This window comes from Contarinia nasturtii, unplaced genomic scaffold (genome assembly GCF_009176525.2).
Source record: "Contarinia nasturtii isolate CC-2019 unplaced genomic scaffold, AAFC_CNas_1.1 Cnas_scaffold_220, whole genome shotgun sequence".
Taxonomy (NCBI): domain Eukaryota; kingdom Metazoa; phylum Arthropoda; class Insecta; order Diptera; family Cecidomyiidae; genus Contarinia; species Contarinia nasturtii.
The window spans coordinates 650345-675622 of NW_022197577.1; the positions used below are offsets into that span (position 1 = coordinate 650345).

General features: G+C 35.0%; 1 protein-coding gene across 1 annotated transcript in view; it reads left to right on the top strand.

Annotated features, from left to right (window-relative positions):
• The window catches only part of LOC116336887, a 177118-nt gene that overhangs the window by 60386 nt on the left and 91454 nt on the right, over positions 1-25278 (top strand). The window contains exon 3 of the mRNA XM_031761079.1: positions 6314-7199. Coding sequence (XP_031616939.1) covers positions 6571-7199 — 629 coding nt within the window. The 5' untranslated portion in view covers positions 6314-6570. The remainder of the gene's footprint in view (positions 1-6313; positions 7200-25278) is intronic.

Sequence of the window (25278 nt, forward strand, 5' to 3'; positions counted from 1 at the left end):
ATGAAAACCTAAGACCTTATCGCAAATTCATAAAAATCGACAAAAAATTTATTGTTGTTTGCTTTATTCTCAAATAGCTCAAATCACAGCACGAGAACGACGGTCAAAAAATTAGTTGAAGCTAAAAAAAGCAGAGAACGAATCACCCAAATCGCGTTTATTATGCATAACTACCCACATATTGCAACGGCAGATTGTGAAGCCAAAACACAGCATGGCAAAATATTTAACATTTTCAGTGGTATAAAAGTGATTTTTGCACGAAGAAAAAGATGCGAAAAAACTGTATCTCGCATGGTTGTTGATGTATTGAATAAATCCCTCTAAGGTACAATAAATTTATTATTCGCTATCACTTGCTTGAAAATGGGTTTGCCCGTCGTTTGCAATTCGTGAACAGCAAGTGGATGCGGACAACAGTCCACGACACAACAAATATGACGACGAAAGTGGCAAAGAACCGAACGAGAGAGCGAGTGAAAAAAATCGAGCTCGCAAAAAGAACATTCTAAAGAAATATTGTGAACATTATTCTTCAAGCACGCTTCATCTTCAATCTTTCCGATTTCAAGAGATTTCACTGGAATACATGACTGTAATCTGAACAAGTCGTAGTTGTTGTTTTTCACATCGATTTCGGTGAATTTCGTTCCTATTTCTCACAGTGTGTCGCTATACTGGGGCATTTTGTTTCTGGTGTTTGATTTTTTTCTTCTTCTTCTTCTCCGTTTACTATCTTTTCGGGTAATTTTTGTTTATATTTAGCGCGTTCGTTCGTTTGTAGCACACTGAAATTGACATGATGTGCACATAGTAAGCGAGCAGCAAAACATGTCATATGCGGTTTGAATGGAAATAGCGAAAAATATGTGAAAATACAAACGCATCTCAAGTAAGTGAGAAAAAAAAGAGTGAGAGAAAGGAACCGAGAGATATAGAGAATCAGAAGGAGTATGTGTGTGCAAGCGGGAAAATAAACTCATTTTATATTTGGTGCCTTGTTATGTCATTTACCCTTGATGATTGCGAGGGTGGATTTTGTGAATCTTTCACAACAACAACACACAAATGCACACAAAATCAGTAAAAAGTGGCATAGCGCTGTATAGAGAGCATTTGAATCGTTTTTAATATGAAGTTTTGCGAGAGGGACCTCATAGCAATTTTGGTATAAGCACCATTTTACGTATCCGAAATTGGTATATTTCATTGGAATTTGTTGTGCATTTGAGCCCGATCACACTCATTCTCACATCGAAAGAAAAACACTCGATTTTCACCCCCCTCCCTCTCCCTCTCCATCGTTATCGTTGTTGTTTTTATTGCCTAGTCGAACTCTTGACGAACATCTGATAAAGAGCCACTTTCTTTTACGCAAGCATAATTACGAAATAATATATTTGATAATGGTCGCTTGGATGCATTAAGTTGCTATTTGTTGAGTATTTCGAAAAGTCGACGCATTGCCGCCATCTCTCAAAAGTACACACAGTAAAAATCATATCTTTATACAAATAAATTGTCTGCCATTGGAATATGCGGCAGATTTTGACTATTGACATCAGCCGATAAACATTTTTGGAGTGTGTGTACGAAAGTAGGAAAACGAAAGAAACCGAAAATAAATTGCGGAAATTTTAACATTTTTGTTTCTCTTCATATAGACAACAAAATCGGCCTGCTTCCATTGAAAGCGCACGAAAATCATAAGCGAAAACAGAGAGAAAAAAATGAACACAAGCTGACACATAAGCGTAGCTGAAACCAATTAAACTTTCTTATTCCGAGCATAATTTTTGTTTCTGTTCGTCAGTCGTGTTGTGGAACGTGGAACAATATAGACCGAGAGAGAGAGAGAGTCGTTAGCCGAATAGATTTATTATATCGATGTTTCTGCGTTTGGCATTGCAAAGAAGAACCAAAAACACGTCATGATATCATGTGTCGCACATACAGAGAGACATGTGTTTCATCAACCGCATATACTTCTTTTTCCCATTTCCACGCAATGGTGCGTCATTTTTTTATTTCGGCTCAATCAAATTGCCGGAGGTTTTTTCCCCTGTCTATCTATCAAAACTCGCATCGAACTGTGTGCCGTACTTCATTTATATCTTTTAATCTAGGCCAGAATACCGGATGGGGACAGACTTCATTTATTATTAAATTCACCATAAAAAAAAATCTGAATTTTTCATAAAAAGGAATCAACATTTTCAACTTGGAAAAAGTTCGGAGCTTTTCTGTAAAGTAGAACAAAGAAAAAAATCGGTATTAGCATCGATTCGCTCCAGAAAATTGCCGGCAAAAAATATTGTCGGCAGACACATTGCTCTTGGCAACAATCGATAATTAAGTCGGTCGCTTCGGTGCTCAATAGTGTTTTACTTGCACAAAATTTCTCATAGCACTCCAACCAATTGACAAGATTACACGAACCATTCTGTTGGGTGGAAAAAAAAAGTTTTTTGCGATTTATAGCCAATTTCTTTCTTATCCCTTCTCTTTCTATTCCACGGTTGCTGTGAGAACCGGGTATTGCTTGGAATATTTCTTTTTGTTATTCATTTTTACAAAGGGATTATTATGTAGGATCGTCATTTTATTGGATTAAAGCCCACCATTTTCAGATTTAAAAAAAATACATATAGACCCTGAATGCACTTTTTTCGATGAAAGCTATTGTAATAAAACAAATAAAAACTTAAAATTTATTGCTATGTTTTCTATTGTCGGCATTCATGTGTCTTGCGAATTACTACGCAGAAAGCTTCATTCTGAAATTCAAAGTCCGGAGACGATGTAGACACACAAAACGGAAAAGAATTATCGTTGCAAACATATTCGGATTTTTTTTGTATACGTGTGTCTGTGTCTGTTAATGTAGTCTTTGATATTCTGAATCGTTCCAACTCTTGGTTGGGTTATTTTTGAACATTCCGCAAGAGTTATGATAACCGACAAAACAATGCAATGAACCCATATCCTAAGATTCAAAGAAAATCTTCTAACGCCTTGAAAATGTTGCTCAATTTTCTTTTGCTCTCAGACGCGCGGCAATGGTTCAAAGTCATGGCATAAAACATCGTTAGAATAAAGCAATGAAATGTTGTAGTAAAAACGCTGAAAATGATGAGAAAAATTATAGTTATTTCCATATCAAGCTGAGGTTTCAGTGTAGACGGTATTTTATTACAATCACTTTCTCACTGCGTGTAGTAAATTGTGAAAAATTTCATATCGGAGTCTATCCCCGACAAACAAATGAGAAATCATTGCATTTATTATTGTATGAAAGAGAAAACTTTCAGCAACAGGCTTATTGGGAAAAGTTATGCACATTTTACGAACAAACAACATCAGCATAATCAACAGACAAAGACTGAAAATGGTGCACCCAGCTAAATTCCACATAATTTGTAAACTTCTAGCGTCCACTTAATGAGTGTACCACTCGACTGCGTCGAAAAGCGATTTGAATCCAATGAACTAGAAGTGAACTGGGAAGAAAAGTTATATAATGGTTTAAAAACTGACCGGTTTCATGACTAGAGATGATTTATACAAATTGAAAACCACATCTGGCACAAATATGCGAAACACACACGATGTGGTCAATGGTGGTGTCGGGATTACTGCATTGCCGTTTTATGCAAGAAAATTGTACAAAAAAAAATATATGTGAAAATCAAGCGAAGAACATTTGAATCGTTGCGGCGAAAGAGTAGCTCTTATTTTTCTCCAAATAATACTGCAACATAAAGTTTTTTATGAATAGTTTATTTGTTGTATTACAACAAATAAACCGTGTGAAAAAAACTTCATGTTGCAGTATTATTTGGAGAAAAATAAGAGCTACTGTTTCGCCGCAACGATTCATTTGATTAAGGTCTACTTTCGTCTGCATAAACAGAAGTACTACTCTCTTTGACAATTATTACACAAACCCTTTGATAATTATGAAATTTGCGCTGTTTAAACTTTCTACTCGTTCCTGTTTCCTTTGTAACCACACACACTTACATCCACTTTATTTGCAGCTTTTTTTACCTGTCACTTCGCCTATCATTCATAGAAAATGAAGAGAAATTGCAAATAAATAAATGTTCTGTGTATACACACAGAAGTGCATTTGTCAAGTATGTGAACGAGTGTGTGTATGGGTGTTTTAATAGAAAAAAAAACCTGTTTGCGATGAGACGGATTTTAAAGCACACCACGTACAATGTGTCTACATATCCAAACGTCTTTTGGTATGCAATTGCAGTCTTCAGTCACCCTCAACCCCCCTCCGTCTCTATTGCTCGTATGTGTGTGTACGGTCGTTTGAAGACGAGAGGTTCGACTTTTGTTTATGCATGAAACGTTTCACATGTACGAGAGCTTCGCTGAGAAAAGGATTTACAAAGTTTTTGGTTGAAATATTTTCAATGGCTTAGTTTGTATTCGTGGCTATGCTCAGCATTGCACAATAATAAAATTTCCTTTTTCGTTGTTGGAGTATTGGAAAGTTATGTCGCCTCATTAATGCATCGGTTCTAGTAGATGTGTGTGCAACATATCTGGTAAAAGCTTCAAATGAACTTTTGTATGTGTTTAGGTTGTGTGCATGTGTATGTGTTAAGCATATATTTCATCGCGCGATGCATCCATCAAAGAAGAAGAAACGATCGTGCAACCGTGTCAATGAGCGAATAGAAGTGGTAACTTTTTCTCTGTAAAGCAACAAACGGGAAAACGATAAAAAGCAACCATTGTGCATTGAGATTCTCTCATAAAAAATTCATGATGAGAGCTTCACCACTTTAGCTATACGCTTAACATTCATGTTGTTGTTGTTGTTTTTTTTTTCTCTCTGTTCTCGTGCCCCAAAGAAAGTGCTAAAAAAATGGTGTTATTTTTGTGCCTTCTTTCGTTTACACGATTTTAATTTACCTCTCATGCTCTCAACAATTCTTATACAGAAGTCTTTTCCTGGTTTTTAATCATAAGCCGACGAAGCAAAACAGCAAATAATGCAATAACACCCATCACCATCAGCACAGCTACAACCGTTCGAATTTTAAAGGTCAATGTGAATATTATTTCGCAAAGAGGAAGGGTTAAAGTGGATTTTTAAGCAAAATTATTAATGATCTCTACCCGACAACGCGCGTGTGTTTCAACGTTGGTACATTTCCGCATGGTGCGTTTTAAGAAAGAAACTCACATTTAGAAACGGCGAATGAAAATTCAGTGAAGAGTCAGAATTGATTTTTTTTTTCTTTCACTCCGCCGAAATGAAAAATCGACTACAAATTCGCGGTACTTTGAACAAATTTCTTTATTATTGTATTTCATTGCCTTGGGTACGGCGATTAAGGCACATAAAAAGTCGTTGATATAAAAATCGTGGTGGTCGGACAGGATTAATTAAATTTTTTGCACAACCTCTCGTTTGTAGTCAGCATATTTAGCGATTATATAATTATATGCATATTAGCTGTGGCACGTACCAAATGATGAATACGGTTGTAAATGGTAATTGTCTGGTGTGCACACTGCACACGTACAGGTACAATGTGAGACACTTTAAGCACAATGATCATTTATTTCGCTGAAAGTTGTTTAACACACACACACATACCAAAAAGAAAAGTTCATAAATTTTCAAACGAAGAAATGATGGGAGTTACGAGAAAAAAACATCACAATTTATGACAGAGGTGGAATTTGAAGAATGAGAGGTATGGATCTCAAAGGGCGAAAGCACGTAAATTTACATGAAGTCAAAACATGAAATGGTCTCGATTTGATGACGACGAGAATTCCAAGCGATAAAAAAAACTACATGGAAAATGGCATAATTGAAAAGTGCCAAACGAAAACAGCATTGAAAGGCAAACGCGTTCATTTCTTAATTAAGATGAGTCTGATGCAGGACATTATTCCACCCCTTTTTTCTGTAACATAATCAATCAAAACAAACAACCAAAGCAATTGGAACTGGAAAAAAAACCATTTGCGCTAATAGCACGCACCTTTCAGATAAAAACAAACCTCCAGCCCAACACAAAAATATGGCATCCGTATATGAGTGCCTAATGTTTTCTTTTAATTTGCAGCGTTTTTTCTACCGATTCAGTATCAAACGGAAATTTTCCCATTAAAACCTTGATTAAAACGGCATACTGTTTATTGTCACTCTCCCAATGCTTGTATCCGTATCACAAATTTCCTACTTGTAATTACATCTAGCTTTACACTCACACCACTAACAAAGTTTTTGCTAATTTCATTTTGCTTTTTTCTTCCCATTTTCTAAATTTTATAGGCATAGACACGCATAAGAGAGCACGCAAATGGAAAGCAGATTATGGATTTTGGTGAAAAATCGAAACGCGTATGAACGACATCAAATGTGGCAGCATTTCCAATCGAAAAAAGCGTTCAAATGCAATGCAAATACGATGAGGAATTAGATGAAAGCCGAACTGAGCCAAATCGGTCATCGAAAAAGCAGTTTGTCGTTATAAGCTGCATCGATTCGTTTATCTCAAATTCGTTGTCATCATCAAAACGATTTTGTCGATGATATCGTTATTATCGTGGTGGTTTGGCAATGCGCTTGTATTGGCTGTGGTCGTCGTCGCCAAAATTCAAGCCCAAAATGTACAATTGTCAGCATTTAAAAATGCCGAATTACCGGTTGTGGCTGGCGATGGAGTCAAATCGACAACATCGGCAACTGTATGCGGTGGTATGCTTACAGCAACACAAGGTGTCATTCAAACGCCAAACTTTCCCGATAAGTTTCCGGTACCGATTCAATGCACATGGATCATTGATGCATCGTCTATTAATAAGAAGAATGTTTCAATAATTGTCTATTTGACACAACAGTTTGTGTTGAGCGATTTAAAATTCACCGAATACGATTACTATAGCGACGACATAAAAGTGAAAAGTGAACATGCACCATTCGAATTGCATGAACATAATTTAACACAAGTTACAAGGGTACAATTTTACAGTCAGTATGTCGAAATCAAATTCACCATGGACAATTTATATGGAACACATTTACGAGCATTGGACCGTTTGCTCGATGTGTACGGTTTCAATATCACATACGAAATAGACGAAATCGTTAAGCCAAAACCGTGCAATGCCCTATTGTGCCGTTATCTGGGCCATTGCTATGCAACCAGCGACTTTTCGTAAGTTTGACTTTTTTTTGTTATGCTTTCTATCTCTTTTTGTCCCAAACATCAACCAAAGTAGACAGTAGTTGTAAGTGCAACACTTTTTTTTCTCTCGTAATCATGGTCGACGGCACTTTTGCTGGTGTATATGTGTATGGGTTTTTTCAATGCTTTTGATTTGGAGCCACATTTTTCGGATGCACTTTATTGCAATACGTTTTTTTTTTTTTGGTTAAATGCACGGATTTCTCTCATTGTCCCCTTTTAAATGCGTTTTACACTCTTTTTCATTCATTTTTGTGTGTATGAGCGCGCGAAAAAAGACTCAAGTCTATTTCGGGTTTGGTAATTTAAACTCAAGAATTTATTTCATTTGGTATTGCAACGTAAACTACAATTTTCATAATAACTCTATGCAGTTTAGAAAAAACACATGCAAATTCAAAATTGAATTCAAGCGATGTGCTTTGCCCACAATTTTAAGCCACAAAATACGACTACTGTTCATAAAAGAGTAAATGAGGTATTTCCATTTCGAGAGGAATCATTAGTCTTTTCTCACACTCACACATTTATATACAAATAACCATCATTTTATGGTAGTTATATTACTTGGCTTTAAGCGAGCTACTGTGAATTCAGAGATATTTTTTACCATTTGTCGGAGCGTTCACAAAAAAACGCTTTCCGTTCGTTCTTTATGCATTCTCTCTGTGGGAATCGAGGAAATTCAATTACATTGTAACTCGTTGAAAAAAATATTTTATGTATTCCATTGCCAAAAATCTAAATCAAACGCCCCAAAGTTATATCAAAGCTTTCACAACATTCTCTTTCGCTTTTGCGCTTAGTGAAACGATGGGAAAAAGTATGAACACGAAGTAAATAAAACAGAGGAAATACGAAGCGCCAGAATAAATAAATGGTAAGTCAGCTAGTAGACTGACACACGAAATAAATGGAGTCATTTTCATAGAAAATCCGCTTTAGAAAGAAAATAAAAGTTCGAATTTGGTATTCCATTGAGAATATTACACCAACAACATAAAACACAATATAAATTGTGAACGAGTCGAAATCGTGATCGATAAGTGAAAGCAATAATTCAAGTTGAATCAGTGTTCGACTGTTGAAAATTCTTCCATGCAATCCATACGTGATTATTTCATTCGCTTTTCACTACTTTGTTTAATAATCAAATTACTTTGTTTCTACACCTCTTTGTACCCAAGCGGCATAGGTTCTGACATTGTTGAGTATCGGAGAATGTATTGATATTTGATTTTTGTAGAAAAAAAGTGTTATGGAGTAATTTTGGTCGGTGATTTCCGAAAAAAATTGATGTAGCTTACAGGTCAGCACATTCGCAATATATTCGCGTTGTTAGCAAAATTGCATAGGCTCTAAGTCATACAGGGCTGTAATTTTCACTCTGTCAGTGCACGCACACAGTAGTGTGCACACTCACATTCTATGTGCGTCGCACACAATGCTTGTATTTTGCATGTGCGCGCACACTTAGTCACAAGTTTGACATTTTTGGCGGTTGGCAAATTTGTAACTAAGTGTGCGTGCACATTCAAAATACAAGCACTGTGTGCGACGCACATTGAGTGTGAGTGTGCACACTACTGTGTGCGTGCACTGACAGAGTGAAAATAACAGCCCTGAAGTCATAGGGGGTCTTCACAAGAATCAATTTCCCTAGCAAATTGAAACATTTTCTCTCGGAAAAATCTCAGTAAAGTATTGCAATCACCCCAAAATTTTGAAATCGGTAATAATCGTTTTTCTATGCGTTTTGGGTATAAAGAAGCACAGAGCAACTGTTTTTTGGCCATGTTAATGTGGGGATGTGGTACACTGTACCCTGTACCCTGTACGCAAAAAATTTATTAACACGATAACTCTTCTTAGAGAAAAGCAAATCCAAATGTGACTTTACAGGGTGATTGGGGGTTGCGAGGAATTGGCTGGTATTGTTTTTCAGGGATATTCGTTCATCGGTGTATCCACGGTGACACCATGATGGTGTACCCATAAGGGGTATGGTATGCAAAAATTTGTTAATCCGATAAATCTTTCCCCAGAGACGTAAATTTAAGTTTGAAATGTGTATTGGGGGGTTTTTTGGCACGAGAAAACCAAATCCGGCGTTAGTTTTGAGATATAATCAAGTTTTAAAAAATCACAAAAAATTGAATTTTTTACACAATAAAATAACGTTCTGAAAGTTTGAAATAAGTTCAATCAAAATCAGGAGTACCTCCCATACAAAAAGAATTCGATCCCATTAATCAGAGCAATGACCATTTGGAATATTAAATTTGAACAATCACTAGCCAATATCACTAAAACATTCACAATCACGAATTGGAATTGTTTGACATGTTTCAGTTTTGTTTTATCCATGCAAATTCGGCGTCGAAGGTAGAGGTTGTGTCTCTATGTATTGGTGAAATTGAATTGAAAAAGTAAATCGGTAATTTTTCCATTGAATAACATATAAACTTGATGGCTTGTCAATCTTAATCATTTCAAAGAATTTCACCGAATAATGTAACACACATGTCACGGAAATAACTCCAAATCAAGAAAAGTGTCATTGTTTAAGCATATAACCGACGAGTATTGCTGATTTCACGTATCTGTCACGTGTCGAGAGATCAAAAGACAAAGTTGGTGTTGTTCTAATACGAAACTTTTTCCATTGAGATGCTCATTGAAATATCTGATGGCAAAGAAAAGGCGCCGAAAATTAATGAGCTCATGTCATCAGCAAGACATCGTCCTCAGATAAAATACATAACATAAAAAAATAAAACAATTAAGTCGCTTCACTGAATATGATAAATTAATGATGTGTATCAACAAGATCAACATCTTGCCTGTATCGATTTATACAGCCAGTGGAAAATTATGTAATAACATCATTGTCGTTGTCACTGTAACAATCAAATCAAGCGTGTTTTTGGTCGGTGGTTGTGACTTTGATAAATTTTTAATGTATAGGCTAGAATGTTTGTCATCTTAACGAAAATCGCCCATCAACCGAATGACGTCACCGCTATAACAAGAGAAGAAATTCATTTGGCTTATAAATAAACAAGGAAAATAAATAATCGAGCATGACTTAAGCGACGACAGTGACTGTGTGTATTCGAAATTGAATGTAACTGGCACCCTTGGTTACACTTAATCTATTTGCAAACAGTCAAGAAGGTGGTGAATGTTTTGTTGTTTGCGGTAACCATAGTTGATTTTAGTGGTTCTTCAGATACAGTGGATGTAGAGATTCGAACGTTTGAAGTGAAAAAATTGGACTAACATGTCATAAAATACACATATAACAATATATATTACCAACATTAAATTGTTTCGACAACAAAAATAATATGATAATGGAGTGTCACTTTATGGAGTTTATTTGATACGAAAAAATCCACTTCCGGAATTTCAAAAACGTCAATTAAATAAAGTATCTTTTGGACGATGCACTCACTCTTATTTTTCATCATTCCCATTCGAGTACTTACGTGTTTACTGAACATTTTTAGTATACCACATCTTTAGTCAATGTTCCTCCACTTTATGCTTGCATTGAATGACAATGAGAACGATACTCGACGCAAAAATGGTCATTTAAAGTATAAAAGTACATCTTCAAAGAGAAAAAAGAAGTAGTTAAAGTTTATCGAACTTTTTTTTTCTATTTGTGTTGATAATTTATAATGGTTTTGAACAAATTAAAAACTACAACTCTCTACCAGAATATATTTGCTTTGAACATATTCATAAATATGTTATTTTATGGTACATTGTTGTGGTTTTTATTTATCGAAAAACTTGTGAAACGCTTACTTTATCTACGAAAATGATTACGTGTCGTCTGAATGAATCTTGTGGTGTGCAAACATTGGCAATAAAAAGCAGTGATTTTATTTCCGAAATCGTTGCGTTTGAATGCGTGATCTCTTATGAAGAGGGACAAATCAAGAAAAAAAAACGAAAGCGAATGAGAGATAGAGAAAGAGTAAAAGCGACTAAATAAAAAAAGACAGAGTGAAAGATAAATAAAAAATGTAAAGGATAGAGAGAGAGAAAAGCGTATGTGCGAGGAAAGTAACAGAGATTGAAATTGGCTAAGTTGGCAGTTGCAATGTGATATACGAAATAATGATAGCAATGAATTTGAAGGCAACGACAACAATCGCACTGTAGAAACGTACAGAGTCGTAATAAAATGCAAGTTCATAGTGTGAGACAGAGAGCAAATAGCGCAATGCAGCTATGGAATATTTTGTACATCTTCTGTGGTTATGATTCCATTTGCTTGCTATATCTTTTTTTGTAATGTGTGAATTTTTCCAAACGAAGTATTTCAGTTTGAATTTGATCTTTTTCGCTGCCGAAATAATTCTTTGCGAGTTTTTCGTCGCTCAAATCACGCACAAACCAAATTGTACGAGATTGTACACGATTCCAATCGCCATATCAAACAGAGTCAAACGAACAGAAATCACAAAATGTTTGTGTAAATCAGCGAAAACGTGCGTTTTTGCACCATCAATTTGCCGAGAAAAACGAAAACATTCGACGATCGAAACACACAGAGAGCAAATGAGTTTGGTAATCAAATGCTCTAAATCCATTTTATTTGTTTTAGATTGTGTCACTTGTGTGATTTGTTTGCATTCGTTCTAATTCGTTACGTTTCCCAATCAAAGTTAGCATTTTTCGATTTCGTGCTGGCTTGCGACTCAATGTCATACAATTTCAACTCTAATTCAAATCCAATTATATTTTGAACGCGCACATACCACATTTTCGACCAACAACAACCAAATATTACATTTATCACCGAAAAAAATACATTGGGCTTTGCCATCACAGCGCATACATCATGTTATTGCACAAAACGCGCTTTGCTTTGTCGTAAAATGCAATATTTTTTTTCTTTTTGCATCAACACGAACCATTTTCAATTCAATTTTTTTTCAACTGCATTGTCACGAATGAATGAGTCAAGCGAATGAATATATACGTGCAGTGTCTGGCCATTTTCATGAAAACCATTTCATTTATGTTGCAATTTTCAGCGTAGTTGAACATACATACACATAAAAGGGAGAGGAGATTGTAGTATAACAGCGAAAACTAAATTGGATCATTCATTTAACGTTTATTATGGAAGCTTTAAATGATTTCGCGTTACCAAAGTGGTTCAGATGGTTCCACACAAGAGATAGAACCTTGGGAGAGAGAGAAAAGAGGAGAATTTTTTTTTAGTATGCAGTGATTTTTTTATTCTTTTTACCGCGAGTAAAGTGCAGCAGATTGTACAGAGAACATCAAAGAAAACTATGGCGACACACACACACACACCCAAACGGAGCTATTTTAAATGTAAATGTCTAATTAAATCGTGCTTAGTTTCCAGTTCGTCAAGCATTACATTGCAATTGCACAATGAAACACTAATTCGCATGCGAGATGATGAAATAGAAGAAAAAAAAAGAATCAGCTCATTTTATGTCGGATATAGTTTTAAAATGCTAAATGACGTAATACAAATGTTCAATGTCATTTAATCGGTTTCGGTTGTAGATTGTTTTTTAAAAGCCCCGCTCCGAAGAAAAGGGGCGAGAATGTATTTGCCATTACATTGTACAACAAAGACGCTTCGTTTCGTTCCCTTTTCGAGATGTACAACTTATGCTTTGGGTTAACTCAAGCTTCGATAATTCCGACACACGAACCAGATTACCAAACATGCAAAGCAAACAAGCGGAATTGAAATGCGAGTGAAAATGGAAGAGAAGAAAAGGTAAAAGAAAATTGAGATAGAAAAAAGAAGAAAAAAAAAGAGTGGAAGAAAACCACAAAAGGACGGAGAAAGAGGGGGGCAGAGAATGGCACGGTGAAATGCAACGAATCAAAGCAAAATGAAAGTTAAGCAATTGTGTGTAGTTCAATTAAATGCGAACGATGTAACATGTGCTCGACGATGGACAGCTATATAGGAAAAGCAATACAATTTACAACGGAAACCAGATTTGATTTATACACATTAGTGTGTGGTTTGTAGCCGCGATCCATTTCGATTTGAACATTAAATGTAACACATACTTAAGTCGACTTCTGTCGGTGTGTCTGATCGTTGTTTTTGTTTGCTGCTTATGGGTTTACTGTTACTGATGCTTTGGTATTGACATAAACTGGCGTGTATACCCTACCGTACATCACCGAAGCGATGATTCCCCAATAAATCGGAACGGAAATTAAATAAAGCCGAAGAGCAAGTGGCGCAAAAACGAATATCCAAATGGAACTTGGCAAATCTTTTGTTGATTTCTCCACAAAGACTACGTTCATTTATTGCGTTCCGAAGCTGATACCCTTTTTGTCTGTGTATGTTTTTTTCTGTTTGTTTGCTAAAAAGCAAATTGTAAACGCCCAATAGTTTATCATTAATTTTCTCGTAATCGCACCGAACGTTATCGTTTTTTCAGCTCAAATAGAATGTACTCGTTGCACAACGTTCGTATTTCCAACGAAAGGCACTATGTACACATTTTTAAACGGGGGAAGGGATGGTTTGATAGACATTCATTTGGCAAATTTTATGAGTTTCATAAGGATATTGTCATGTATCAAAATATATAACCCAGCTATTCTTCAATATGCCTAATCCGGTTACAGTGTATATAAATTTTTGGCCTGATCTTTTCGAGATCCACTTTATTGTTTACACGAAATAAAAATGAAGCATCATTCGAGTAGTATACATAAAAGCAATTCAACCACAAATCAACATTGCTCAGCAATGGCATAAAACATTCCGAGAAGCAAGCAGCGGAAGTGTCGTGGTAAAACTCCTTGATTCGCATTATTTCGGTGCATAGAAACAATGAGCCGATAGAACCAAAGATAGGACTGTGCGTGCGATAGTAGACACACGTGAATTGGGTATACTTTTTGAGCACAACATTTTTGAACATAACATTTGTACAACAAAAATATCGGTAGATTTATGTTTGCAAACCGCCATAATCTTGATGTTTCGTTTGACTCTATCATTTTCTCTAGATATTTTGGGATGAGAGATGGGTGTATTTTTATTACTCCATATCCTGAACTGTTTTGTTTCACTATGACACTATGACGCGTGTGAATGCCGACAGTTTTCAGCTGGTACACTGGTGCCGCACTGTGCAATGCCGATACAATGAATACTGAGTGAGTTACGAGTGAGAACGAATGATACAGCGAAAGTATTGGTTAGCTTGATTCAAAACACGAACTCATTTATTCTCAAACATATAGCATTTTCTGGCTGTTTCCGCTTGATTTATCACTCGTTCATTTATTTATATTTTCGATAAAATGCGAACACAACAGAGGAATACATCACCCAATAGGCTCCATTCAGCATTCAAAACTTTAACATTTCCAATAGCTTATACGCGTAAACGATTATAAAATAGAGAATTAGAACGCGCGACACAGTATTTTGTTATTCGATGTTTACGCGTTGAATTTTCCAATCGAAATTTGCAAAATTGCAATGTCTTTCGAAATGCTTATCGGTTTTTTTATATTCCTTTTGGTTTGGCATTCGGTTGCTGATGCTGCTGCTGTTGTTGTTTGTGTTTGTCATTGAAAATTTGTGGTGTATCTCTTATTGTATAAAATATTTGCTGCGAGCTCTGTGCAAAGTTTGTCGTCTTTTGGGGGCAAGTATGTGCGCTCACGCAACACAAACCATAAATACTTAAGTCGTGCCATTTAAAAACAGATAGAGAATGAGATGGAAGTAGGAGCGCGAGAGCGAGAGAAAGATGGGAAAATGAGAAAACCGTTTCGTCGAACATAAAATTATATTTTCATTGTGACATAACGAAATAAATGTACACAAGTTGTTGAAAAAGTAGTTCAACCGAACACGGGATGTGGTTTGTCTATTCCAAAAATTTGATGCGGCGAAAAAAAACTGCCAGGAAAAAATTTTCGATTATTTTCTTTTAAACTCACACTGTTTTTCCGCACAAAGTATGCATATAGTTACATAAACCCTTTTCTCTTTAATTTTAAAATAATTCATGAGATGCGTGCACCAAAGTTGAATGCTCGACTTTAATGCTCCACTAACCAAGTGATGGTGTATGCAAAAACCCATTGTAATGTGCTAAATTCCCGCTTCGGTTAATTATTGTTTACTCACAATTTTTATTTTCACTTGCTTCGCATCCTGTGTATAGTGTTGTCGTGTGTTTACACGTATTCGTTCGTTATATTGTAGGCGCGTGTGTGTTCCACACTTTAAATTGCGCCATTCCTCAATTGCAAAATGCTCGTCGAAATTTCTTATTGTTCATTTGCCGAGTCGCACGATAAATACAATGCGTGCACGGCAATACGCTATAAAATTCCAAAATTTATTTGGCACGTTGGTATTTTGTTTTGTTTGTGGAATTTTCGCTTTTCGCCTTTTCGGAGACGAACATATCTGGGTCTCTTTTTTACCACGAAAGCGTGCACACGAATTCAAATATTTGCGATGAGGCTGCTTAAGTTACTTCGTAATTTATATTTATTTCGATAAAGTTCTTCTCAAACCACAGAAACTTGGCGCTTAAATCATCACATTTTGCACAGCATTACTTTACTTATCATTCGTAAACTTTACCGAATCGAATAATTACACACTTCTTTGACGAAATTGAAATGCCAACTTTTGTAAATTAAAAAGTACGATTGAGATGTGATTAAAATTAATACCATTTATTTTCAAACCGAATGAGGAAACTGCAATTGAATTTTTCATTTTAATTTACTAATTTTACAATTGAAATGGTTTACATCCATGATTTTATCATTCGACAATAAGAGTTACCATGCAGTCGGCTGTAACGCCTACATTGCTATCATATCCTTTTGTCGTTGCCATTGTCATTTCCGATTTTATTTCTTTTTATTGCGAATTAGGTGTGTCCTCATTTCGTTTGTGTGTTTGTGCAACTAATGCACCAGACAACAAAATTCTATTGACACTTTATGTGAAAAGTTTTAAAGCGACGACACAGATTAAAATAATCATAAAAATGTTACAAAGTGTGTGTGTTGGTTTGATGCAGACGCCTGACGAACACACATACACGCACGCCAAACAAAGGGAAGTCTTTTATTGCTTTTGTAAAATGAATGGGAGAATACGTTGAATGGAGTGAAAGAGAGAACGTGTAATTATAGAACGACAGATAAGCGAGTTGAAATCGCACAGTGGATCTTGTGCATGGCAACCTGAACACACACTACAGAATCTGCGCACATTTTCATGACAACGCAAACGAATGAATGATGTTACCAATTGACATTCTTGTTTGCTTTCAATCGTCCTTTTTTATTTTCAGCACACACACACACACCCACCTCTTTTTCATCCTTTTGAGAAGAAGTGAATTGCTTGAATATGGAAATTATAATGTGTGTATCAGCGAAGTTTTTATTAACGGATCTGAGTTAAAAATGTTCCATTTCGATCTGAAAGAAGAAGAAAAAAAAACTGTTGGGTACGGTGTTTTGCGTGAGCACATTTTAAATATAATGGACTTTTCGAGACTTTTAAACCGAAATGAAGAGATTAATATAAGTACACACTAACGACTTTGCAAGTGTTAATGGCACCATTTGGTTCGTCATTTTTTTCGTACCAACTTTTCCATTTCCTTGTTTTGTTGCTTGAATTGGCTTTGGCAGGTGTGAAGCCTATTGAATAGAACATAATTTTGCCGCATTTAATGCCACAAAAGCGGAAAACTTTGACCAATGAGCTGGTCCATTCAATGTGTCATTAATAAAAATCACAGGAAAAGTTCCATATTTTTATTGCGATTTATTAATAAGTTTTGATCTTCCAATGCGATTTATTCGCGAACTTGGAGTTATAGGAAAAAGAGAAGATTTTCTCAATGAGAAATGTCCAAAACTTTGTTTGCACTGCCCAATTAAGTAGATTTTGCAAGAAATCACAAGGATTTCGATACAAAATCACTTCCGTTGGATTTTCATTCCAAGGTCAATTTCTACGAAAAATCGAAGCTGATCTGCAAAACAAGAAATCCAAACGCTCACCATTGATTTTTTTTCCCTCATTAATACACGATTAATGCGTTGAGATAATAATCCAACAGAGATGTGCTTTTAGATGTCGCCCTTGAGCTTATTTTGCGTAGGAAGATGTTCTCTTCTTCATTTCCTTTATGAAATTTGAAAAGTACATTTCATGATGATTCCCGTGGAATGCGGTTAATGAATTCCGACCAAATGAAAAAAAAATAAGATTAAAATATTATTATTATCTTCGGGTGTTATTTGGGCTATTTTAAATGCGTTTATTATTTTCGATTCACAGAACAACGATTTCTCTCTCTCTCTCCCTCTCTCGTTCGCTTGGGAAAATGTATGTGGCAGCGCAAATTAAAAGCCGTAAAACATTATTATTATCGCATCGATGATTCAGTAATCAGGATTCATTTCGCATTAAATGACATCATACAGTTCGATACATGTACTGTGTAAATGCGCGCCTGTACTATCACTTCTGACTTCAGTTTTATGACACCAATTTCGGCTTAATTTTTGTGCTCAGCACACAGCTCTCGTCAACTATATGAGCAACACACACACATGTTTGTGTATTTAGTGATTCATGAGTGCGTAAATGTTGCATAAAGTCGACAATTTATTTACTCGAATTATTCCATCATATAATTATATTTTATGGCTGTGTTTCGATGTGCGTCTGGCTTATTAGTATAATATTTCTTGTGTTGAGTCAATGCATTGTTGTAACTAACGCTGTTCAGTATCAGTATTTCAATTCATCATGACACGACCAGACGATCTTTATTTTGACATACATACAGCGTTTACAATAAACAATTCGGTTCGAAACATTTATCGATGGCTTGGTGATGATAACGACAAAAAAAAATGTGTATCAAAGTGGAATTTCCGTGCTTTGGGCGCTTAATTCAAATTCCGTATTTTTTTTTCGATCTAATCGAAATTGTTCATCGTCGGCCTGTGGTGTATATTTATTGCATCGCGGTTTTATGATCGAAAAATAAAATTTGATGCGATTTTAAGAACCAAATTTACTACGCGACTTCGTGTAAACAGAGACTGTTTTGCAGAGCGATATATGTGAGAGGAGCTGAAAGAGCACAAAGTATGGGGTCTCTGAGGAGCAATATTGTCGATATTTTTCCAACTTTTGATATTTTAGCCTCACTGAAGAGGAACTTTGCTCCTCCAACTCCTCAGAGCTCTCCTCCTTATATTTTTTATTCCGTAAAACAGTCTTTGCTGGCAAATGATGTTTACCAGTATCATACATGTTTCGTTATTTAGACGAGATCGAGACCCCCGAGGGACATTGCTCGTCATTGAAAGATATATTAAATGAGAAATAGGCAAATAAATGCACAATACGTTGTACTTCTTGGTGCCTCAATTAAACGCTAGATTGCTTCTGAAAACATTTCGAATGGACAGCTGACCACAAAGTCTGATACAATTTCTTGTCTAACATAACAACAACATCAACAACTCAAAACTTTGCATAGTCATTAAATAGTTCCATATTTTGGTTAACATTGTAAAACTTTGCAATGCAGATTATTTATAGTATATATTCCATATGCTAAATTCCGCAAACAAGATTTGTTTATGCACGTCATATTCACAACGAGATCAGAATCAGACTCAGATTTTGTTTCACTTTGAATATCAACTTCATGCTCAGATAAGGATTCAGGGATAGATTTTCAGTTAACATTCAAACATATTTTTAACCAACTTCAACCCTCTAATGCATTAATTTTTTTTCTAGTTGATTTTGTTGTGAGAATACTTAAAAAAGAATAATTATAATATCAAAAAATGCATTACAAAGTTATGCATTGACAATATGTTTGATAACAATGAAACTCATTGTTTGCAACAAAACATACAATAACTTTTTGGTACATTTGAATTTTGTGACGACAATAATTGGTGTCTTCAACGTGTATCCGCAAATGTAAAAAATGCTGTGAATTTGTATAATAATTAATTTTTTCACGGCAATGGTTTTTATGCACTTTTGAGCCTGCAGATAAATATCTACCCAAAAGCAAACTGTCAAAAGGATATAAAATGAAAGGGTGATCCTTTCTGAAATTGCTTTAATTCATGTGTCAAAAGACTTTATAATCAATTATATATTTTAGACAATAATTGATACACCCCAAAGGCAGAGCTATGCACTAGAGGGTTAATACATGTTCAACATGCAGAATTAAATACAAATACGTCACTTATGTGAATTGCAAATGGCATTACTCATCATGATAATACAAGTTTTGTTGAAAAATTAAATATAAACAGTACTCGAGAATATAAATACTATGTCAGAAACATTGTTATATTTAATTTCATTATTGCGTTGTTCCATCGCATTTTATTTAATCTCGGGCAATTTATAAAAAAAAAATACTCATAAAGTGACATACAATGTAAGGTCATTCGATTGGTGCATACATTTTCAACATTTAGGATTGAAATTAAATTTTCGCTTTTAATTGAGGTTGAGTGTTTCTATATTGATTAATCGCGCATACAATGAAATTGATAAAAGGTATCTGAATATACCTTTTGGATTCAATGTCAATGATTAAAATGTGATGATGAAAGGAAGTATTTAAAAATAAAAAGGCATACAATGTGTTTGAAAATGATGTGGCAGAGAAGATTGTAAATTTCAATGACACTGAGTCATTGCATATCGATACGTATAAATATTGCCTCGGTTGAAATTAAACTGACAATTTAAATCGAATGCAATTATTGCCACTGGCTCTTTTTCGTTCTTGGTGACATTACATGGACCGAAAGCGAATGGTATTTGTTGTGTGGTGTTAAATAAATTTACGACAACATTCATTTCAATAAATAAAGCAACGGATGCCCTCAAACAGACACTCACAATCAAAAACAGAAGAGTATCATAGATGATTCGAAGAATGTGGTGCTGTTGAATGAGGGTCATGCATATACATTTGAAAATAACACAGTCACCTCATTTTCCGTAAATCCGTTCTTATAAATGGTCATAAATTTTCCATAGTTTCAAAGCGTTTCACATGCTAAAATGACTTTGTAACATTTTCAGTGGAGCCGAAAATTTACACATCGTTAAATGTATATATATATATATATATATATATATATAAAATGTTTTTCAAGTTATATCACAAAAGAGACACACAATAGACTTATTCACACTAAACAAAAATGAATATATTTATGTAGAAATTGAGCTCACTCTGACAAAGGGAGAGAGTGTGTGTAGAAGAAGGAAAATACACGCGTTTCTGGGATGTTCCTAGTGTCCATAAAACATACGTTACTTTGCGGCTTTCACTATTCATGGCGCACATACACATTCCAATGAACGACCAAAACACTGACACTATAATTCTACTGGATTTCGAAATTAAAATAGAAAGACACCGATACGCCACTTTAAGCACTATTGAAAGAGAAAGAGAGTGAATGAGAAGGAAAACCACCCAAAACACATCTCGTTGAATTATTTATAACGATGGTTTTCATTTCATTGGAATTGTTGTCTCTAGCACAAACAAATTTAACTCTTCACACTGTGAAGTTCACACAGGCAGTACGAACAATTCCTTTGCAAATGAAAATGCAAAAGCGGCAAGTTTTTCCAATTAAACTGAAAGGTTGTTTTGTAAACAAACATGAGAAAATATTTATTATAAAATGCAAACGGACTCATAAAAATGGAAATTTCATCCGATTCGGTCATATTTTAATTGTCAAAGGTTTAAAGGCTCACAATAATTTCGCTTATATCATACAGAGCACACTACTCAAGTGCAAAACTTAATTAAATAGGCTCAACCACAGTTTTGTTCACTTTTTGTATGGCTTTTTGCGTCGTTGGTCAAAGTGTTTTTAAGCGGAAAAGCAAACATCTCATTATTGTTGGAAAAAGAAATATCCACTTCAAATGCATTTTATATTGCATCGGATTTCTTTGCTTGTTTCTTGCGTTTATTTTGTATTTTTGATCTCTTCTCTGTATGCGTGGGTGGGTCGGGGTAAATGCGACTGAGCTGTAAAGTCACTTTACAAAGTGGATTTCCCGCAACCTTTCTAATTTTGAAGTTCATGCGGAAAAAAACAATATAGAGCTTCTTTTGAGCGTGCACACACACAAACTTTATAATCTAAACGCTTTAGGGATATTAAATTGTGTGTACATTGCGATTATATTGCGGGAAAGGGAAAAAATGTGAATTTATGCGTTTATTCGTATCACAAATAGAACAATTTTAGTTAAACGACTACAATTCGACCAACATCTACTTACACTTTTTTATTCTGTATTGTGTATGTGTGTAACTCAACAACAGCATGAGCTGAAAAAGTTCAAACGTTGAAATAACAACTACTATTCAAACAATTCACCAAGCAGGTAGATTTTGTTTTTAAAAGTTGAAAAAAGCAAATAGACTGAAATAAAAAAAACCGATCAACTTGAAAAAAAAGGTCAACTATCACCGACATCACATATTAGAAGAATGTATGCAATACAAAAAAGCTCAATGAATACGTGGCATAACAGTAAACATCTAGCGACAAAAAGCAGCGAACCAAGCAAAATGTTTTCGGTGAAACTGGTGATTTTCGCTGTATAATTTTGCTGGTGATAAATCACAGATTTATTATGGTTGTGCAACAAACATCCAAATTTATCCGCTGTGCATAGACAATTTCTAGTTTTGATTGTTTTGACCTTAAAAATCAGATATTCATCTCTTTTATCAACAGAAAAATGCAAACAATATTCCGAGAAGAATCAATGTTTATCAAAAAGAATTTATTTGTTTGTCAAAGTTTTACAGCTAAATTTGATTCAATACTTAACTGATGACAAAAAGACGGAAGTCAACCGAGTGGAAAAATGGTATTTTCTATGAAAACCACCTTGAAATTGATAACAAAAGAAAGATCAATCAAAATTTATCAATGCCAAATAAAAAGAAAATGCCAAATAAAAAGAAAACGAATTTCGGCTATTCACGACGAACAGTGAATCAATTATGGAATAAAACGTGAATCGATAAAAGCCAGATTACACGATTCGATTGATACGGTAGCCAATAATAGAGGGGGGAAATACGATTTCTAAGTGCATACAGTCGATAACTTTATTCTCATTGATTGGTTCGAACGCAAACCTTTGTTCGATTCAATAGGAAGGAGCGTGAGTGCACTTGATTACAATGTTCAAGCGCATACAAATCGTGTGATTATATAACGGTGATCGAAGTCATTGGATCTGAAAAATGCAGAGAATTTATAATTTTGTTTTTTCATGACAAAAGAGTTGTTTTTTGCATAACATTCTTTTTACATCATGTAAATTACAACGTTTTACGATAAGAACAGCAGCGTAAGCATGCACATAAAAGCATCGATGTTGAAGACGTTTTTTTTACGACAACAGATATGCATCATTCGTTGACTTATTTGATGTTGGACACATTTTTTTTTCTTCACCGAATTTTATGCAATGCATATGTGCACATTTTGTGCTATCGGAAATAAGTTTGATCCGTCATAAAAAATGAAAACTTTTTTTTTCGTCGTCGTAAAATTGTGCACGCACATAATTTACAAACTCGCACTGATTCAGTTTGTTGGTTCGCGCATTTTATGAGTTTGTTTTTGACTTGAACGTGTAATACGGTATTTTGTGACAAGGTTTCAAACGACCCGGTTACCATATCATGGCAGAAACCGTGATCGCACTTTTTTATTTATTTTATAATGACAAAAATGAAGTTTAATATTGACCTCGCGGATAACGATAACGATGATGATATGGTTTTTACAGGAATTCGAATAAGCACTTTGAGTTTTATAGCATACACAGCTTTAACCGCGTATTTTTTTCATTCGTTTTCCTTGTTTTTTTTTGTGCTATTAAATCATTCAATACAGAAAAGTGGCGAAATAAGTTTGAAAAGTCATTAGGTTAAAAGAAATATTCGCATCGAATCAAAAGACGCGGTCTTGTGAAAAACGAAATATTTGCAAAAGAAAATATTCATAGCAAAAAGTGCATTTGAAATAGAAAGCATTTTCAATTTCTCTAAAATCATGAATATTCGTTGAATGGCAACAGTATGCAAAAACATTCCAACGAATATTGAAAAGAGAATAAAAGACGACAGAAGAATTAAAAAAATGAGAAGAAATAAGGTAGAGGTATGAAGTAGAAAATGGAACAAACTTTTTTCGAGGGGGGCATGACTCATGAAGAAGGAACGCATGAAGGAAGGAAATGAAAAGAGCCAGAAAGAAAGATTGAGAGATAAAATGTCTCCTTATCTTTTATAAAATACTGACAACACTGTTTCTTTTCCAATTTCCGCGAATCTTTCTCCAAGGAGTTCCAAGAAAAGCATTACAATAAGCTTATTCAAATACAAATAAATGCACTATAAATGTTTTCACATCTTTTTTTATTTGCTTCCTGCAAACTTTGACATTTATGATCCCCGAAGAAAAACAAACACCGCAAAAAAATGGGAAGTGAAGGGAAAAAATATTAAGGTACCTTTAAGAGGCACTACGTAATAAATGTCATAATTCATAAGTTTATGTTTGGCGTGCATTTGTGCAAGCACTATGTATTTCTTGGATGTATCGCATAAGTCAAACATCGAGAACAATTTCAATTATGCGCCCTCTCTCTCACACACACACACGCTCTCTCTCAGCCGCACTGATGTCACGAGTAAAAATTCTGATGCGAGAGTACAAAGAGAACGAAAAGCTCAACCATCTATAGAATTGCCTCATTTTGCGTTGCTTTTTATCAGTTCTTTTTATGTATCATTCGTTCGTTCAATTTAAATTTTGTACCATGTGCCTGTTTTTTGTTAGTTCATCTTTCATCTGCTATTTACCATCATCCACTCCTCTCATCACAGACGATTTGATGTGTCACATTTGCTTTCTGCAAAAACCAACCGAGCAACAGACAGACAAACAAACCGACCGAACCGAAGTTGGAAGAAAGATAATCGGAACTTAAAAATCTTGTTGCTAGTTTGCATTGTTTGGTACTTTTGTTTTGTGGTTCCGTTTTATTTTTTTTCTCTTTTGTTGTTATTGTAACCTTCTAAATGGGACACACACACATACACACGAGCCAACAAGAGCCCCTACAGCTAAAACCAATGCATTGTTGAAACTTTCAACATGAGTACTTACAATGAAAAAAGATGAAGCTTATTCAAGCAGAAACAACAGCAGAAAAAAGTATACCTAATGGAAACGGCCTGAGAATCTCGACATATAAACCTTTTGTACCGGCACTTTTGTACATATGTTTTTTTTTTGCCTCTTTCGCTCAAATGACTCTCTCATTGTTTGCAAATTGTGTACACGTTGTTCGTTCGCTTCTTTTTTTCTCGTTGATTCCTTACATGTCGTTTTTTGTCAACCTACCATGTTTTTTGGCACTTGAATTTACCTGTTCATGGGTGCCATTCGATATCTTCTGGTTCTCACTCTGTTTATGTTGTCATATGGTTGCGTTTTTTTTTCTTATCGAAAGATTTATGTTTCATGATGGTACACTAGTAAAAGTATGATATACGTTTGGCATGTTGAGAATGTTTTCATTCTGCAATATGCTGAATGAGTGTTGATATGACAATAGAATTGGAATAATATATGTAAAATTGACAAACGGCTAAAACATTTTCTGGATTTAACGGGATCAGCAGCGTGAAAAGGATAAAAGATCCCAAAAAATTGCTTTAAATCACGACCAAAGAACACTTTTTTTTACTAGATACGCAATTGAAGAGAATTATCACACACATACCATGAGATGTTTCTTCAAATGTTCCATAAGTACTTTGGATCCAAGTACAGTCTTCATATTCTCTTGATTAATTGGTTGTTATTGCGCATATATATATGCTTTGTGTGTTATTCTATG